The 20,221-nt window shown below is 39.8% G+C and overlaps 1 protein-coding gene across 2 annotated transcripts in view; it reads left to right on the plus strand.

Annotated features, from left to right (window-relative positions):
* Nucleotides 1-20,221, plus strand: part of POLR3B (RNA polymerase III subunit B) — a 123,729-nt gene that overhangs the window by 5,444 nt on the left and 98,064 nt on the right. Inside the window, exons 3-9 of one of the 2 annotated variants that reach the window (NM_001192789.1) lie at nt 480-536; nt 621-685; nt 6,631-6,706; nt 8,521-8,621; nt 9,899-9,990; nt 11,961-12,078; nt 13,563-13,671. In NM_001192789.1, the coding sequence (NP_001179718.1) occupies nt 480-536; nt 621-685; nt 6,631-6,706; nt 8,521-8,621; nt 9,899-9,990; nt 11,961-12,078; nt 13,563-13,671 (618 nt within the window). Of the gene's footprint in view, nt 1-479; nt 537-620; nt 686-2,397; nt 3,015-6,630; nt 6,707-8,520; nt 8,622-9,898; nt 9,991-11,960; nt 12,079-13,562; nt 13,672-20,221 lie in introns of those variants that run through there. The other variant, XM_059886660.1, reaches the window with a different exon arrangement.

Below are 20,221 nucleotides of genomic sequence, written 5' to 3' on the forward strand. Positions count from 1 at the left end.
CCCTAGGATTCACCTTGCTTTCAATTTTAAATGCATTTATTTTTGGTTTCCTTAATAGAGATTCTTGTTTTTCCCCCTCATTCTTCTAAAAGTGATATGAAAAACCAGATACGGGGAAATCATAAAATCGCTTACATAGGAGCAAGAAAAAAAGAAAAGAGGCATTGTTTGAGGGTTGGAGAGATGATGCTTGATTGCAGTATTTTTTTCTTGGATTTTTTTTCCTTGCCTCGGGAGTCATTAGGTATATATCTTGAATTCCAAACATCAGGTTGTTTTTCAGGGAGGAAAGTTTGAGGGTGTTCTAGTAAGATGGAGGAGAAATGGAATGAGGACATGAAAATAGAAAGTTTTGCTAAGTAAAATTTATGGACTTTTTGTGGTCACTTTGGTTTTGGGAAAAATTTGTAGATCAGGTTAAGCCCCTCGTGTAATCTGCTATTTTGTTGCTAACCTGCTTTTATTTTTTATTCATTTAGGTGAAAGGTCTTGTGAAACAGCATATAGATTCCTTTAACTATTTCATTAATGTAGAGGTAAGCATCAGATCTTGGGAAAGGATATGATTACGAATGAACTGGAAGCTAGAGTCTTTCCTCATGTTACTCTTTCCATTGCAGATAAAGAAAATAATGAAAGCCAATGAAAAGGTTACTAGTGATGCTGACCCCATGTGGTACTTAAAGTAAGGAACCGACTACTCTTAGTTTGCTATTTTGATCATGTTTAACATTTCTGTGTGTTTATCTGACGTTTTTTTTATGGTGATTGTAGTTGCTATCAAAATTCTTTTAATTCTCCTTTTTTGTTTTGAATAGGAAGATAATTATCAAATGTTCAATTTTTAATTGGTAAGCTAATGATAACAAGTAGTTATGAGTGAAAAGTTACTGAAACTTAGGTTTAAGCCTTTCTTAAAAACAATTTTAGACTTAAAGAATTACAAAAATAAGACAGAGTTCCCATGTTACCCTTCACCCAATTTATGCTGATGTTAACATCTTATGTAGTCATAGCACAATTAGCCACACTGGGAATTCAGCACTGATACTATACTGTGAACTAATCTTAGGTTTCCCACAAATGTCCTTTATCTGGTCCAGGATTCAATCCAGGACCTGCATTAGGTCCAGGTGGCATAGGTCTCCTTTGTCTTCTCCAACCTGTGGCAGTTCCTCAAGTTCTCTTGGTCTTGGTCTTTCACGTGACCTTGACATGTTTTTGACCTTGACACTTTTGAAGGATTCTGGTCAGTTGTGTTGTGAAAGGTCCTCAATTTGGGTGTGTGTGTTTTTTGCTCATGGCTACATTGGTTTATGCCTTTTTGGCCTCAGAAGTGATGCTTTGTGTCGCTCTCACTGCACCATATCAGGTGGTATAGGTGTCAGTCTGTTTTATTCTTGGTGATTTTAACTTTGTTCATTTGGTTAAGGTGTATCTTCCAGGTTTCTCCACAGTAAAGTTACTATCTTTCCTTTAGTAATCAGTCGCGGTCTTACAGGGTGATCCTTTGAGACTGCAAGTGTCTTATTTGTCATACCATGTTACCCACTACTTTAGCATGCATTGGTGATTTTTACCTTTAAAAGTAATTACTTTGTTAAAAAATAAAATAAAATTAAAAAAAAAAAGTAATTACTTTGGTGTTTATCTAGTGGCCAGTATCTTTTTCTGTCATTCCTTTTACATTAATGTAAGATTTCTACTGTGAGAAGAGCTTTTTTCTTCCCCTCAGTTTCTTTCTATTCACTTCAGTTTAGTTCAGTTCAGTCGCTGTCATGTCTGACTCTTTGCAACCCCATGGACTGCAGCACGCCAGGCCTCCCTGTCCATCACCAGCTCCCGGAGTTTACTCAAACTGTTGTCCATTGAGTCAGTGAGGCCATCTAACCATCTCATCCTCTACTGTCCCCTTCTCCTCCCGCCTTCAATCTTTCCTAGCATCAGGGTCTTCTCAAATGAGTTAGTTCTTCACATCAGGTGGCCAAAGTATTGGAGTTTCAGCTTCAGCATCAGTCCTTCTAGTGTATAGGCAGGACCTGATTTCCTTTAGAATGGACTGGTTGAACCTCCTTGCACTCCAAGGGACTCTCAAGAGTCTTCTCCAACACCACATGACTACTGGAGAAACCATAGCTTTGACTAGACAGGCCTTTGTTGGCAAAGTAATGTCTCTGCTTTTTAATAAGCTGTCTAGGTTGGTTATAACTTTTCTTCCAAGGAGCAAGCGTTTTTTAATTTTATGGCTGTAGTCCCCATCTGCAGTGATTTTGAAGCCCAAAAAGATAAAATCTGTCACTGTTTGCATTGCTTCCCCATCTATTTGTCATTAAGTGATGGGACCAGACCTTTTAGAACTAACACCCAAAAAAGTTGTCCTTTACATTATAGGGGACTGGAATGCAAAAGTAGGAAGTCAAGAAACACCTGGAGTAACAGGCAAATTTGGCCTTGGAGTATGGAATGAAGCAGGGCAAAGGCTAATAGAGTTTTGCCAAGAGAACGCACTGCTCATAGCAAACACTGTCTTCCAACAACACAAGAGAAGACTCTACACATGGACATCACCAGATGGTCAACACTGAAATCAGATTGATTATATTCTTTGCAGCCAAAGTTGGAGAAGCTCTATACAGTCAGCAAAAACAAGACCGGGAGCTGACTGTGGCTCAGATCATGAACTCCTTATTGTCAAATTCAGACTTAAATTGAAGAAAGTAGGGAAAACCACTAGACCATTCAGGTATGACCCTTATGATTATACAGTGGAAGTGAGAAATGGATTTAAGGGACTAGACCTGATAGACAGAGTGCCTGATGAACTATGGACGGAAGTTTATGACATTGTACAGGAGACAGGGATCAAGACCATCCCCATGGAAAAGAAATGCAAAAAAGCAAAATGGCTGTCTGGGAGGCCTTACAAATAGCTGTGAAAAGAGAAGTGAAAAGCAAAGGAGAAAAGGAAAGATATAAGCATCTGAATGCAGAGTTCCAAAGAATAGCGAGGAGAGGTAAGAAAGCCTTCCTCAGCGATTAATGCAAAGAAATAAAGGAAAACAACAGAATGGGAAAGACTAGAGAACTCTTCATGAAAATTAGAGATACTAAGGGAACACTTCAGGCAAAGATGGGCTTGATAAAGGACAGAAATGGTATGGACCTAACAGAAGCAGAAGATATTAAGAAGAGATGGCAAGAATACACAGAACTGTACAGAAAGGATCTTCATGACCCAGATAATCACGATGCTGTGATCACTCACCTAGAGCCAGATATCCTGGAATGTGAAGTCAAGTGGGCCTTAGAAAGCATCACTAGGAACAAAGCTAGTGGAGGTGATGGAATTCCAGTTGAGCTATTTCAAATCCTAAAAGATGATGCTGTGAAAGTGCTGCACTCAATATGCCAGCAAGTTTGGAAAACTCAGTAGTGGCAACAGGACTGGAAAAGGTCAGCTTTCATTCCAATCCCAAAGAAAGGCAATGCCAAAGAATGCTCAAACTACTGCACAATTGCACTCATCTCACACGCTACTAAAGTAATGCTCAAAATTCTCCAAGCCAGGCTTCAGCAATACATGAACTGTGAACTTCCAGATGTTCAAGCTGAGAACATCCCTCTGAGAAAGGCAGAGGAACCAGAGATCAAATTGCCAACATCTGCTGGATCATGGAAAAAGCAAGAGAGTTCCAGCAAAATGTCTACATCTGCTTTATTGACTATGCCAAAGCCTTTGACTGTGTGGATCATAATAAACTAGAAAATTCTGAAAGAGATGGGAATCCCAGACCACCTGACCTGCCTCTTGAGAAACCTGTATGCAGGTCAGGAAGCAACAGTTAGAACTGGACATGGAACAACAGACTGGTTCCAAAAAGGAAAAGGAGTACATCAAGGCTGTATATTGTCACCCTGTTTATTTAACTTCTATGCAGAGTACATCATGAGAAACGCTCGGCTGGAAGAAGCACAGCTGGAATCAAGATTTCCGGGAGAAATAATAACCTCAGATATGCAGACGACACCACCCTTAGGGCAGAAAGTGAAGAGGAACTGAAGAGCCTCTTGACGAAACTTAAAGAGGAGAGTGAAAAAGTTGGCTTAAAGCTCAACATTCAGAAAACGAAGATCATGGCATCTGGTCCCATCACTTCATGGGAAATAGATGGGGAAACAGTGGAAACAGTGTCAGACTTTATTTTTTTGGGCTCCAAAATTACTGCAGATGGTGATTGCAGCCATGAAATTAAAAGACGCTTACTCCTTGGAAGCAAAGTTATGACCAACCTAGATAGCATATTAAAAAGCAAAGACATTACTTTGCCAACAAAGGTCCGTGTAGTCAAGACTGGTTTTTCCAGTGGTCATATATGGATGTGAGAGTTGGACTGTGAAGAAGGCTGAGCGCCGAAGAATTGATGGTTTTGAGCTGTGGTGTTGGAGAAGACTCTTGAAAGTCCCTTGGACTGCAAGGAGATCCAACCAGTCCATTCTGAAGGAGATCAGCCCTGGGTGTTCTTTGGAAGGAATGATGCTAAAGCTGAAACTCCAATACTTTGGCCACCTCATGCGAAGAGCTGACTCATTGGAAGAGACCCTGATGCTGGGAGGGATTGGGGTAGGAGGAGAAGGGAACGACAGAGGATGAGATGGCTGGATGGCATCACCGACTCAATGGACATGAGTTTGAGTGAACTCCGGGAGTTGGTGATGGACAGGGAGGCCTGGCGTGCTGTGATTCATGGGGTTGCAGAGTTGGACACGACTGAGCGACTGAACTGAACTGAACTGAATTGATGGGACCAGATGCCATGATTTTAGTTTTTTGAATGTTGTTTTAAGCCAGCTTTTTCACTCTCCTCTTTGACTTTCATCAAGAGGCTCTTTAGTTCTTCTTCACTTTCTGCCATAAGTGTGGTGTTATCTGCATATCTGAGGTTATTGATATTTCTCCTGGAAATCTTGATTACAGGTTGTGCTTCATTCAGCCCAGCATTTCTCAGGTTGTACTCTGCATAGAAGTTAAATAAACAGGGTGACAATATACAGCCTTGATGTACTCCTTTTCCTTTTTGGAACCAGTCTGTTGTTCCATGTCCAGTTCTAACTGTTGCTTCCTGACCTGCATACAGGTTTCTCAAGAGGCAGGTCAGGTGGTCTGGTATTCCCATCTCTTTCAGAATTTTCTAGTTTATTATGATCCACACAGTCAAAGGCTTTGGCATAATCAATAAAGCAGACGTAGACATTTTGCTGGAACTCTCTTGCCTTTTCCATGATCCAGCGGATGTTGGCAATTTGATCTCTGGTTCCTCTGCCTTTTCTCAGAGGGATGTTCTCAGCTTGAACATCTGGAAGTTCACAGTTCATGTATTGCTGAAGCCTGGCTTGGAGAATTTTGAGCATTACTTTAGTAGCGTGTGAGATGAGTGCAATTGTGCAGTAGTTTGAGCATTCTTTGGCATTGCCTTTCTTTGGGATTGGAATGAAAGCTGACCTTTTCCAGTCCTGTTGCCACTGCTGAGTTTTCCAAATTTGTTGGCATATTGAGTGCAGCACTTTCACAGCATCATCTTTTAGGATTTGAAATAGCTCAACTGGAATTCCATCACCTCCATTAGCTTTGTTCACAATGATACTTCCTAAGGCCCTCTTGACTTAGCAATCCTGGATGTTTGACTCTAGGTGAGTGATCACAGCATCGTGATTATCTGGGTCATGAAGATCCTTTTTGTACAGTTCTTCTGTATATTCTTGCCATCTCTTCTTAATATCTTCTGCTTCTGTTAGGTCCATACCATTTCTGTCCTTTATCGAGCCCATCTTTGCCTGAAGTGTTCCCTTGGTATCTCTAATTTTGTTGAGGAGATCTCTAGTCTTTGCTATTCTATTATAATTTTATTTATATCAATATGAACTCATAGATAGTTATTGTATTATTTGCATCATAATCCAGTACTGTCATTATTTTATTTCTCTAATAATCCCAGATTTGACCATAGGAAGCTTCCATCGAGTTGACCTTTTAACATGCGCCTGTTTTGAGCACTCCTTTACTTTCTGTTACCATGAGATGTGGTTCATGTAGTATTTCCTTGTTCCAGCCTGGAATCAGTCATTTCTCCAAGCGTCCTTAGTCTCCTCTTCTGGAGAGTAGTGTTTTAGACACCAAGATTTGGGTACTGAAGTCTCAGTATACAGAGCTATACTTACTGTTTATTCAGTCCTAGGATATACAGAAAGTAGTTTCAGAATCATGACTCTGTGAGAATAAAATTTACTAATATTTGTATGTTGCTTTTCTTATAAGAATGGTAGCAAACTGTAGATACTCTTGCATTTGCTTTTTTCCTTAAGTATCATTTTTAGGAAGCGATAATTTCAGTATTTTTGTAGAGATTTACCTTTTTTTTGTAAAAAAAAAAGTCAGCTTGATGGTATTTCCTCTCCTTTGTAAACCGTGTGTTCTATGACTTCAGGATCTCCAATTGTAATTTTTTAGTTTGCCATCCTCTGCAAGATAAACATTTGTCAAAAGTGTAATCTCATATTTGGAAAGAAAATAGCTTGATTGTTTATATGTTCTTTGAAGAAGTATAATTGATTCTGGAATAACTTGCTTTTCAGATATCTTAATATCTATGTCGGGCTCCCTGATGTTGAAGAAAGCTTCAACGTAACTAGACCAGTGTCCCCTCATGAGGTAATTACCAACCATAATTTAATTGGATTTGTTTGGCTTAATCAGAAGAGTCAATGCCCTTAAAATATATTCTTAAAAAATGATTTAAAGATAGGGGAAAAATATATTCTCCGAAAAGAGTTCAAAGTAGTTCAAGAAGGCTGAGGCTGCAGCTGTCATGATAATTCCTCCTGACATTGAAGAAAACTCATGGGTATTACTGCAGTTAGAGAAAGAGGACACAAAGATTTCTTGGAGGGATTTTGACTCTTGGAGAGATGGAGAGCGTGGGAGAGCCAGGTGGGTGGGCAGTCGTGGGGCCCACAGTAAGACTTGGGGTGCAGGTACTGCAGGCTCTGCCATACAACTCTACTCCTATTGATAGCAGAGAGCATCCGAGGGGGACACAAGGGTCCCTGAGGTAGTTTTGGGGTCCTGTCCAGTTTCATTCCCATTTGAAGGGATTGTTAATACCAAGAATATCTGCCTATCATGGGTATTACCTTAGATTTATTAAAAAAGAAAACAAGATAATATTTATATAGTACTCTGTACCAGCACCATTCTAAAATACATATTCATACTTTTAGGAATTAAAGTTACTCACATGACTGAGATACAGAAAGTTTATTTAAAACTTAATTGGTAGAGCCAGGATTTGAACACAGTCCAGAGTCCACACTAACCATCATGCCAGCCTACTTTCTGTCAGGCCTGAAGAAGGCTTGATCTAATTAAATAAATGGTGTAAGCAATGCTTACTGGTCAATAATAGGGCTTCACTGGTAGCTCAGATGGTAGAGAATCTGCCTACAATGTGGGAGACCTGGGTTTCCATCTCTGGGTTGGGAAGATCCCCCGGAGAAGGAAATGGCAACCCACTCCAGTGTTCTTGCATGGAGAATGTCATGGATAGAGGAACCTGGTGGGCTACAGTCCCTGGGGTCGTGAAGTATTGGACACAACTGAAGTGACTATTTTAAAACCTTAGGTACAATTAGGCTAGAAAAAAGTTTATATTTGTCTTTGGTTTAGTAAAAGCTCGAGAGAGGATTCAGCATCATGAATTATATGACTGGTGTTCAGAGGAATTCTCTTTTTGAGACCACAAGCCATCTGATGACCTTCAATATAATAGAGAAGTCTTCGGAAGATGCTGGTGGGTTTCCTGTGTCCGATAACGGCCCAGGCGAGGGCATTACTTAGTGAGTCATGGCCATGTAAAAGTAAAGCTTGCACCATCAATTCCAAAATTTCTGCAAGTGACTCAGAAGCTGTTAGAATGACGTGTTGAGTGATTTGTGCTCTGACATGCCACTTGCAAAGGAATTTTGTGATACAGTTTAGTTTATTTGAAGAAGACAAGGAGATACAGTTTAATTTTTTTAGTTTGTGTTTGTACACACTTCAGTTATGTGTGTGTGTTCAGTCTCTGAACTGGTTGTTAACTGTTTTGAGTAGGCCAGCCACATTGATGACTTTCCAAGGTCCCAGTTTGCAAAGAAGGATCTAACGGCTTCAGAGATGTGGAAGGAGACTGGTGATAACATCAGGTCAGGGAGTAGAGACTCAGTCCAAGATTTATTGTCCCATTTCTGGGCTGGCAGGGGCAGGGTTGCTGTGGCAATGTCTAGATCCGTGGGTGGCATTGTCCCCTCATGGAGAAGGTAAGGTCATAACTCCCAGTTCCCTTAAGGCAGCATGGGGGCAGCTGGGTACCGTGGAGGGGTCAGAGTCCAGCATGGACCTTATTCTGCTTGAGATTGGCTCTTCGAGGCTGTTGGGACCCATTCTTTCCCCAGAGGAGGAGCAGTGATTGTGTGATTCTCTTCCAGTGCCGATTGCGGGACATGACGTACTCCGCTCCCATCACAGTGGATATCGAGTACACCCGAGGCAGCCAGAGGATCATCCGTAATGCCTTACCCATTGGCAGGTGAGGCCTGACGCGGCCTGCATCGCGGCCCTGTGAGGTGACCCCCGAGCAGTGCTGACACATGCCTTGCCCCGTTCTCTCATCTGAAATGTGGGGGAATGGAGCCTCCTTCACCGGGTTGCTTTATGGGTCTGATGAGTCAGTGTATGTAAAACACGTGGAGCAGCGTTCATCACGTTGTTGTGTTTCAATTGTGAAGTTAAGGAAACTGCTTCCATTTCCTCCTATAACTGCAGGCTGTTAGGGAAGCACGAGGTAAGATAGCATTTCCTTCAACTCTCCTGGGCCAGTCTTCTCGGTGGATTTTTGCATATTTTGAGTTTTCTTGGAAGAATGAATGTTCATAGCAGTGTATAGGGGAGAAGTTATTTGCCCGGGAGAAGTTATTTGCCCAGGACAAGTTTGGAAGTGATAGCACCGGCTGGCATTTTTGCTGTCTGCTTTTCCTAATTAGGGAAATGTATTGACTCTCCTGTAGAAATGGACCAGATCCACAATATTGTGTGTTTACTAATGATGTTGGACTTTAAACACGACACAAATAATTGTCACTCAAGTGTTGCCCCTTGCCTCAAAAGAACTTAATAAACATGCATTTGTTTATTATTAAGCCAAGAGCTCAATAAACATCCATTTGTTCATCAAATATGCACCAGCTACATGTTACTGTCATGTGCTATGCTGGTACCTCTATCAGGTAAATAGAAGATACTTAAGACATTGCTCACTTGGCTACATTCTCCTCATTCTTCACTTAGAAAAAGAAATAGGGATATTAAAAAAAATATTAATCTTTGTTTTAGCACGACTGTTTATCAGTGTTAAAAGAGAAGAAGTTCTCTCTTATAAATGGACCATACTTGTGTCCAGTTAAATCTTAGTTCTTTTTCCCAATTGCCTGGTTAGTTCTGAGAGTCTCTGGTTCCTTACACTTTGATTCATAGTGCTATTTCTACGTGACTAAGGCAAGTCACTTTGTTTTCCACGAATGAAGACTTGCTGCCATTTGTTGACTGTCACTCAGGCTTGTCTGCAAAGTTGGAGGGAACCATGGATTTGGGTTTTTGGTATCTGTACCAGAAAAACAGTGTACCTGAGGACATAACTTCGTTTCGCTCAGCTCTCTCCCACAATACCATCCCTCTGCCTTTCCTCACATGTCTGACAGGAATGCAGACCCTTCAATGGTGTGTGCACTGGCCAGCTTGTGTTCTGTTCAACCTTTTTGCCAGTGACCATCTGAATATGATATTTTCTTTTTGTTTTATTTTAAACAGAATGCCCATAATGCTACGTAGTTCAAACTGTGTTCTTACAGGAAAAACACCAGCAGAATTTGCTAAACTGAATGAATGTCCTTTAGATCCAGGTAGGTGTGATTTCTTAGATTTCCCCTCCACTTCTTTTTTTGTTGTTGTTCTTTTTGCTTTTGTTTTACTCTTGCTGTTGATTTAGCATTTTTTTCTCAGAAACAAGATCAGCTTTTCTTCTTTTAGTGAATTAGGATAAAATTTTGTATGCAAAACATACAGCAGTTTGGTTCCAACTTTATTCTGTTGGTCTGTATTTTTAAAGATATGTTGTTTCCTCTTTTATTTCAGGCTCAAAACTTTAATACTTCAGTTCAGTTCAGTTCAGTCGCTCAGTCGTGTCCGACTCTTTGTGATCCCATGAACCGCAGCATGCCAGGCCTCCCTGTCCATCACCAACTCCTGGAGTTCACCCAAACTCATGTCAATTGAGTCCGTGATGTCATCTAACCATCTCATCCTCTGTCGTCCCCTTCTCCTCCTGTTCTCAATCTTTCCCAACATCAGGATCTTTTCAAATGAGCCAGCTCTTTGCCTCAGGTGGCCAAAATATTGGAGTTTCAGCTTCAACATCAGTCCTTCCAATGAACACCCAGGACGTTCTGGTTTATTGCTATGGTTTATCAGGCTGTCTCTTTGCTCGATGGTGTTTTTTGGTATGCTTAAAAATTCAAGAATAATCTCACTAAGTTTTTTGTCTGTCTCATCTGAAAAGACACAAGTAGCTCACTTCCGGCTGTTTTGAATGCCATATCTGGGCAAAAAATGAGTCTTTAAATTTTTTAAAGTTATATTTTCATACTTATTTCTAGGCAGTTTTTTTTTAAGCTTCGTGCTTAGCAGTTTACAGAATGTTCTTTTAATTCCTTAATTCATGTTTCACTTTGATTTAGTTCATGGTTAATCTAGTTCCTTTATAGTTGCATATATTGCATCCCTGATAGCTCAGTTGGTAAAGAATCTGCCTGCAATGCAGGAGACCCTGGTTCAATTCCTGGGTTGGGAAGATTCACTGGGGAGGGGGTAGGCCACCCACTCCAGTATTCTTGGGCTTCCCATGTGGCTCAGCTGGTAAAGAATCTGCCTGCAATGCAGGAGACCTGGGTTCGATCTCTGGGTTGGGAAGATCCTCTGGAGAAGGGAAAGACTACCCACTCCAATATTCTGGCCTGGAGAATTCCATGGACTGTATAGACCATGGGGTCACAAAAAGTCGGACACGACTGAGCGACTTATGTAGAATCTGAGAAGGTTTTGGAAAGAGGATAACACAGAATGTGGCTTTACTAGAGCAGTAATAAGATGTTCCATAAGTCAAATATATTGCCTTGTTTTTGCTTATATTCTGAAGGTAAAACAGTCTCACTTTATCCCATTCTGAATTGTGTGCAGAAAAGTTTAACAATGTTTTATGAGTTTTGTCAAGTATAGAATATATTTTGGAAACCTGATCTTAATCTGCCATTGTCAATGATTTGTTAGAAAACTTGAGCGAATTTTAATTTATATTGAAGATTGTCAGTTATTTCTGTGCTTATAAAATCTGAAGACTAATTTATTTGGCTTTTTTTTTCATTCACTTCTCATATGTCAAGTCCTGATGATCCATAGACCAATAAGATGCATTCCTTGTCCTCCAGAAATTTATCTTGTGGCTCATTTGTTTAAATCATGTGCTAAGACTGTTAACAATTTGTATAACAATATTGACAAACCCCTTTAAATTAAGGAAATGGCAGCCTACTCCAGTATTCTTGTCTGGAGAATTCCATGGACAGAGGAGCCTGACAGGCTACAATCCATGGGGTCGCAAAGAGTCAGACACAACTGGACTACTATCTCTCAGCACCATAAGGTCATGGTATTGAGTTGGCTGATAAGTTCATTTGGATTTTCCTGTAAGATGTTATAGAAAACTACAAATTAACCTTTTGGCCAACCCAATAGAAAGACTAGGAGCTCGCTGCCATTGCTCAGTCATGCTGTTGGAAGAATGGCTAGTGATGCTTTTCTTATTTCCCTCTGGCAGGGGGCTACTTCATCGTTAAAGGAGTAGAAAAAGTTATTCTTATCCAAGAGCAACTGTCTAAGAACAGGATCATTGTGGAGGCCGACAGAAAAGGGACTGTGGGTGCTTCAGTTACCAGGTATGGATGGCAGAGTTGGTGTTCTTATGAAATATTGATCATCCCATTGGTGTCAGATGGCGATCACTGAATACAGAAGTAGCCCGTTATTTCTCTTCTATAACAGGGAGTGTGATATTTAAACTAAACTATCTAGCATTCAGTTGATTGTGTACATCTGTGTCAGAGAGTACTGATTTAAAATTTTTGGTGATGAAAAGTGTGAGACATTGTTCAAAAGGCCATTAGTTATTTTATCCAAGTTCAACTTGGCTCCAGTCCATAGGGTCGCAAAGAGTTGGACACTGAGTGACTTATACACATTAAAGGAACATTAAAGCATTAAAGGAACTTTTAAAAAAAGTTAACAAACAGTCTGGGAATAAAAAATACGTGGCATGGTTAAGATGTCAGTATGGAATAGACTTTCTCTTCTGATGACTTATAATGAACTGCTCAGCTTAGAGTTTCGGAATTTTTCTTTCTGGTGAAGAGGCAGCTAACAATAGTGCGCATTTGTTGAGCAGTTAGTAGGAGCCAGAGCGTGTATTAGGTGCATTATATATATTTGTCACCTCTGCCCTCCAACATATGTGCTGTTATTTTTAGGTGAGTAACAGGCCTTGCTCGCAGCGTGACATTGACCATTAGAGGAAGCCAGCATTTGGATCAAGATGTAATAATTCTGCAACCCACATCTTCCTGTTGTATGCAGCTTTTGAAGCCAGGGCAATCAGGATTTGAATCCCACAGTTGTTTACTAGCCATGAGGCACTTGGGGGCGAAATTACAATATTTAACTTCTCTAAGCCTTGGTTTCTTTCATACATGATTTAGGGACAACACTGCAAAATAAGTGTTAGTATGTGGGAGATTAGAGCTAATGTTCATAGAGTGAATAACAGTGCACAGTATGTAATAGGTGATCAGTGTGTGTTATTATTGTGGGGGATTAAAGCTGGGAAATATTTTTAGATCCATCAGGAAAGTTTCAGCTAACTGAGCTATGAATAGGAGATTCCTTAGTTTCTTTTGGCTTCACTGTATACCAAAACTGTAGGATGTTTTATTGGATTCTTATTTTAAAAATTCATGGTGTTCATTCATTTCCTTGTGGTTTTCCCATTGTGGGGTAGGCTCATTTTAAAGTTTTTCTTTTCAAATGTATAAAATTGATCAGAAATATATCCCATATTAGAACAAAGCAGTTCAGGTGGAATCAAAGTGAAGGAGGTTAAAATGAATTGGTGATTGTTGCTTATTCACCCACAGAACTTCTGTCATAATCTCACAGCTAAAGAAACAATTCTAGTGTTCTAAAGTGTTTGTGGAAGTGGCAGAGGAGGCTGGAGAGGACTTGTGTGTCTTTAAAAGGTACCTGTTTAGAAGGACCTTACTGATCGTTGCTGATCACTGGAATCTTATTGATTGGTAGTTATTGCTTTTGCATGTTACTAGTTTGAAACTAGGTGGGATGTAGTTTAACCAACTGTATTTTCTTACAGCTCTACTCATGAGAAAAAAAGCAGAACCAATATGGCTGTGAAACAAGGACGGTTTTATTTGAGACATAATACTTTGTCAGAAGATATACCCATTGTCATCATATTTAAGGTGAGTCTGCAAGTGTCGTTTGAAAATTATAAAGAATTATTTTATACTTTTATATATAGGTTAGAAAAATTGAGCCTGCAAATATCTTCTGAAAATTATAAATTTTTTATGGTTTATTTTCATATATAGGTAGAAAATTGAGCACAAGGAGTTCTAGGAATGTAAAGATTTGTGACATAGAGAAATTGTCAGGCGTGTAATATAAATTGAAAGCTAGTGAGGCTGGGGTTCAGGTATTTTTAAAAGTAGTGATCTATTCTTTAAAATGGAAACACCATAAGGAATTCCAAAGATACAAAAGGGTGAATAGTGATGAGTAGGCCTCTCCCCCACCTGGACCTAAAAACGTGGTTGTCCTGCCCAGCAACACTGGTTTCTGGTGCGTCCCTCTAGAGCTAGTCTGTGCGTGTACAGCACCTGAGTATGTTGTAGGTTTCTTTTATGTTTTGTTTTTCACTTACATTGGAGAAGGCAATGGCAACCCACTCCAGTACTCTTGCCTGGAAAATCCCATGGACAGAGGAGCCTGGCAGGCTACAGTTCCACGGGGTTACAAAGAGTTGGACACGAGTGAGCGATTTCACTTTCTTTCACTTGCACTTACATAAACTGCACCCTATTTTGCACTTAGCTTGTTTTCTTTTTTGTAACTTACATCTTGAAGATAGAGTTTTATTAGTTCATATACAGTTACTGTTTTTTTTTTTAATGGTTCCATTTATAGGTGTACTGTAATTTATTTAACTATTGTCTCATCAGTGGACACACAGCTCTTGCTATTTCAAAGCTGCTGTAATATTTTATACAGGGCAAGGATATCTGCAGGCTAAGTTTCTAGAAGTGTAATTTTCTAGGTCACAGAGGATGATCTGAGTCTTTTGTTCTTTTTTATGGACTTTGGGATCCCTGTGAATTTTTTCATAGATAATGAATCTTTAAGCTAAATCTGATTTTTAAAATCTTCTTTGTGAATTGTTGACTTAGAACCCAAAAGACATTTTCCTGTAGAAATAATGTTTAAGTGGTATTTACTGTTCAGTCACTCAATTGTGTCCAACTCTGCAACCCTATGGATGCAGCACGGCAGGCTTCCCTGTCCGGCACCATCTCCTGGAGCTTGCTCAAACTCATGTCCGCTGTGAATTTTTAAATTTACTTCTTATTGCCTTTCTCTGAAGTTTATGTTATTTGTAATTATAATTTTTGTAAAAGACAAAGTAATTCTGTCTTTACTTGAAGGGAATCCCACATTGCCCAACGCAGTATCTTGTGTACAGAGTGAGGTTTAGTGGATAAATTTTACCTATGTGAAATTACATCTCCAGCAGAGGGCAGTATGTTACCATGCATGAGAAGGACTTTTATGGACAATTTCAGAGCTTTATAAAGATGTGTAGGACTGCTTTCCCTAGACCAGAAATTATAAATTAATTATAATGCAGATACTGTTATGTCACTCATATGGAAAATGGATCATTAGACACATGCATGCATTAAAACCAGAACACTTCTAAATACTAGGCGACTTCACTTTCACTTTTCACTTGCATGTATTGGAGAAGGAAATGGCAACCCACTCCAGTGTTCTTGCCTGGAGGATCCCAGGGATGGCGGACCCTGGTGGGCTGCTGTCTGTGGGGTTGCACAGAGTCGGACACGACTGAAGCGACTTAGCAGCAGCAGGTGACAAAAGTTTGATAAGACAGTTTATTCTGTCAAATTTAATATTATGTTGTAAATGTATACATATTCATAGCTGACTTAAATCCTTTCTAGAATGGGGCTGTAACTTAATAATGTGCATTTTTATGCAGCCAGTAGTTGAGATTTCCAGCTTCTCCGTTTCTGATTGTAAAATAGTCCTTACATTGAATTGAGAAAGTCACTAAAAAGTGTAACAACGTTGGATAAAGTTTTTTAAGACCTTTTTTCCTTTGCTTTTGAAATATACACATTGATTTTATTTTACTTTTTTCAGTTAGCAATGAATTTTGAGTAACTTTCCTCATCTATAAATAAAATCCACATCATTATTTTTACTAGGTATTCTATGGAATTCATGTATATAATATCTATTTAAGCAAATTCCTATAGTGGGACATGTAGGTGTCTTTTTTCCCTAAATTTTCACTCTTATGCACAGTGCTGGGCATCTTTATATATACATGTTGGTGTGTATTGCTGATTATTTTGTAAGACTTAATTCCTGGGAATGGGATTATATATTTTTTTAAACACTTACACGTTGTTTAATTTTCCCCCTAAATGTATTCATTACATTTTAATCAGCTGTGTATACTAACTAAAATAAATATTTGAAAATTTTTAGGTCAAATGAATACATTGGTCACACATAGTCACTTTTTTTGGGTCTCTCACTATAGAGTTGCTTTAATGAACTTGCTTATTAACCACAGTTAAGACCTTCCCATTTGGGAGGCAGCATAGAATGAATATTGGATGTCTTACCATCAGGCAGATCCAGGTTGATTTCCAGTCTCTTCACTTACTAGTCTGTGTGGCCTTGGATAGATTTCCCAGTCTTCCTGAGTCTTGGATAACTCATCTAAAGTGAGCATTTTACCTAAGTAGGGGGGCGGGGGAAGTTTCTTTGAAGAGCAAATGAGATAATATATTTTTTGCAAAGTAGACTGCATAGAAAGACAATGCTATTTCTTTTTAGTGAGTCTTCTTTACACATTTAACGTCAGAAGCCCGGGAAAATAAAGTAGGCTACCAGAGAAATCACATCATTTCTCTTTTTGTGTTGTGTGGCCCTAACACAGACCTTGACAGTCATTAGGACTTGATGGTTGTTGATTGTAGCCAACAATTGGCTAAAAGTGACAGAAGCAGCAGGGTTTCCAGACTCCATGCTGAGTCTGAATATGACGGATAAAGCTTTTAAGACCTAGATCAGCCTTATTTATGGACTTGAATTACAACAAAGGTTCTCCTGCCCATGAATCTTCCCCACTTTTATTTTTTGTACCCCTCAGTATTCAGCAATTGTGCTGTGATGGCATCTGCAGCCTAAAGATTTTTATGGAAAAAGAGGACAGATATCAAGGGGGCTGGGCATTGCATAATTTTGAAATTTTTGGTCTTTAAAGAGAAGAAAAATTAGAGTTCAAGTGAGTGAATGCAGTTCTTTTGTTATCTGCATGGACTGCTTCTGGTAATGATAGGTTGACTTCTGTCTAAAGAAAAATCTCTGGCTTCTGAATGTTAGATATTTTAAGAACTTAACCCTTTTCCCTTCTTCACATAATATGTTGCAACGTATCACCATTAGCTTGTGTATCATTCTCTTTTGCTTATTAGTATTCTTCTTTCTGTCTCTAAAAATCACACTTTTAGTCACACTGAGTGGATATCCAAGGAGAAGACTTCCTGCCACTTTTTAAAGAGCACGTCCCCTTATTTTTGTTCTTTTTGCTGATTGCCAGACTGGGTGACCTTCCGTGGGAATGTATTATCTCTGCTATTTTTTCATGCGGTTATTAAATAGCCTTCACTTTTGACTTATTCGTTAGGTGAAATGATTTCAGATATCTGGAGTACAGAGTTCCATATAAAGCTGGTTTTCAGATGTCTAAATTATGTCTGTAGAGCAAAATGGTTGGGCATTTTGCTGTCGTTTCCATAGCAGTATGTCATTTATTTGTAGCTGTGACTTCTGAAGGCTAAATAGTCATAAAGTCACTTCCGTCTTTGGAGCTGGAGCGTTATTGATGACGACCTGACTGAGTTATCACCCCGTGTTTCAGTGATCTGATATAGGAAGAATTTAGGGCTTTTAGAGCTAAGCTTTGGCACAGATCATTCTTCTGCATATAGGGTGTCATTTACTGTGTGACGTATCTCTGGCATATCTTTGTTTCATAGCGGAAAAATATTTGGAAGGCCTAAGCAGTCTGTTTAGATTCATGTTAGGCCGCTCGAGAGTTTTGTGCAATTAAAGACTTGCTCCTTAGATCAGCATCAGGGCAACTTGAAGTGGCAGCTTCAAGGGAAGACTCTTTCGTTACTATTAAACACCAAAAGAGACAATCAAGAACACTGTCTTTTTTGCTTGGAGATTACTGAGCTAAAAAGTATTAAGGTGACATACGGACCTTCATGTGGTTTAGGTGTTGTCTTGCCGAACGAAAGGGGGCTGACCCAGAATGCATCTGCCGTTTCAGCTCTAGGATTCTGTTTGTTTCAGCGAGGTCTTTTCCTGCTGTATCGTTTTGCCTCCTTGGTTTGGCACCTGTTCTACACAGATCTTATCTCCTTTAGTGGTTTTTTTTGTTTGTTTGTTTTCTTTAGTGTTGGGGCTTTCCCTGAGAAGTGAGACTCCTTAGTTACAAAGTTTTATGTTTGAGATTTTAGAGAAAGATGACTGCAAACTATTGCCTTAGTGTTGTTTTTGTAAAAATATGTTGGTTCCATTGAAACCCATTATTTTGAGAGATTGACAGGTAAAAATTAACTTACATTCTAACTGGCTTTTCACAGAGAAGAACTGTCGTCTGTTATTTCTGAGTGGCTCCTTGGCAGACCACAAGGGATAGATGGTACTAGATAGATGCCATCACCATCAGAGTAAATGCAGCTCTGTGTTTGGTTAAAGGATAATCTAGGGTTGTTCTTTTTTTTAAATTAGAGCTGATAATTTTTTAGGATTGCTCTTCTTTAATACATGAAAGACTAAACGTTTGTGTGTTTCTCTTTTTTTGACTGCGCTAGGTCTTCATGGAGGCACACAGGCTTCTCTAGTTCATGGAGCCTCAGTAGCTCCACTGCATGTGGGATCTTAGTTCCCTGACCAGGGACCACACCCTCGTCCCCTGCATTGAAAGGTGGATTCTTAACCACTGGACCACTAGGGAAGTCCCAGGAAGACTGTGTTTTAATGAATTTGTGTAGTGTTTAGAGTTGCTGTCTAGTGTCCATTTGAATAAATGCATTGTATCAGAGATAAAAAAGACATGAAAACTGACGTGAAAATTAACATATAAAAAAAAGATTTGTATCCTGAAAACTTCTTCATTTTGTTCACGAAACAAAAAAATTTTTCAAAACAAGTTGTATGCTTAAAATATTAAGTTTAGTGGATTTAACTCCCAAAGTTGGTTTATTAGTTATCTGTGCTGAGTAACAAATCACAACCGAGTCTCTGTTGGTCAGGGGTTTGGGCCCTGCTAGACTGAGTAGTCCTGGCTCAGGGTCTTTCATGAGTCGAAGCCGTGAAAACCTTTCATTCATGTCAGCTAAGGCCTCAGTCATCTGAAGAATGGATTGGAGCTGGAGGTGGCTGACCCTCAGGGTAAGAGACCTGGTTCCTCACTGTTGGCCTTTCCTTCCATGGGAGCTGGAGTATCTCCATGACATGGCCACTGGTCCCCAGAGGAGCCAGCAAGACTCCAGAGTCATACCGTGGTTCCTACATTTTATCTATAGAAGTGAGTCATTAAGTTTAGCCCACACCTAAGCAGAGGTGCATCTTGATGAGAGTGAAAGAGGAGAGTAAAAAAGCTGGCTTAAAACTCAGCATTCAAAAAACTAAGATCATGGCATCCAGTCCCATCACTTCATGGCAAATAGATGGGGAAGAAGTGGAAACAGTGACAGATTTTCTTTTCTTGGGCTCCATAATCACTGCGGATGGTGACTGCAGCCACAAAATTAAGACATTTGCTCCTTGGAAGAAAAACTATGACAAACCTAGACAGCATATTAAAAAGCAGAGACATTACTTTGCTGACAAAGGTCTGTATGGTCCAAGCTATGATTTTTCCAGTAGTCATGTATGGATGTGAGAGTTGGACCATAAAGAAGGCTGAGCACCAAAGAATTGATGCTTTCAAATTGTGGTGCTGGAGAAGACACTTGAGAGTCTGTTGAACTGCAAGGAGATCAAACCAGTCAATCCTAAAGGAAATCAGTCCTGAATATTCATTGGAAGGACTGATGCTGAAGCTGAAGCTTCAATACTTCGGCCACCTGATGCAAAGAGCTGACTCATTGGAAAAGACTCTGATGCTGGGAAAGATTGAAGGTGGGAGGAGAAGGGGATGACAGAGGATGAGATGGTTGGATGGCATCACGACTGAGTTTGAGCAAACTCTGGTAGATGGTGAAGGACAGGGAAGCTTGGTGTGTTGCAGTCCATGGGGTCGCAAAGAGTCGGCTGAACTACAGCTGAGCTACTGAACAACTGCAACTGTCCTAGCAAGCTTCAAAACTTTCAGTAAGCTTACATATGATCCTAAGATATCCAAATTGAATTTGTATGATACAGACTATTAAAATTCAAATGTAGAGTGGTGGAATGTGGAGCTGGAAGGGACCTGGTTTGCCCTGTCATGACAGAAATGAAGAAACGCAGGTGGAGGAGGTGATGTGCATTAGTGGTTGTCAGGCGTGTTGACATTCTCTGTCAACTTTGAAGAGGTGCCCCTTCCATTGTGCCCAGCGTGATGCTCTCCGTGTTCTGCATCAGACTCAGAATTTGATTTTCCCTGTCTCGTGTGTGGAGAAGAGCTAAGAACTAGATCGTCCA

The sequence above is a fragment of the Bos taurus genome, chromosome 5, assembly GCF_002263795.3.
Source record: "Bos taurus isolate L1 Dominette 01449 registration number 42190680 breed Hereford chromosome 5, ARS-UCD2.0, whole genome shotgun sequence".
Lineage (NCBI taxonomy): Eukaryota > Metazoa > Chordata > Mammalia > Artiodactyla > Bovidae > Bos > Bos taurus.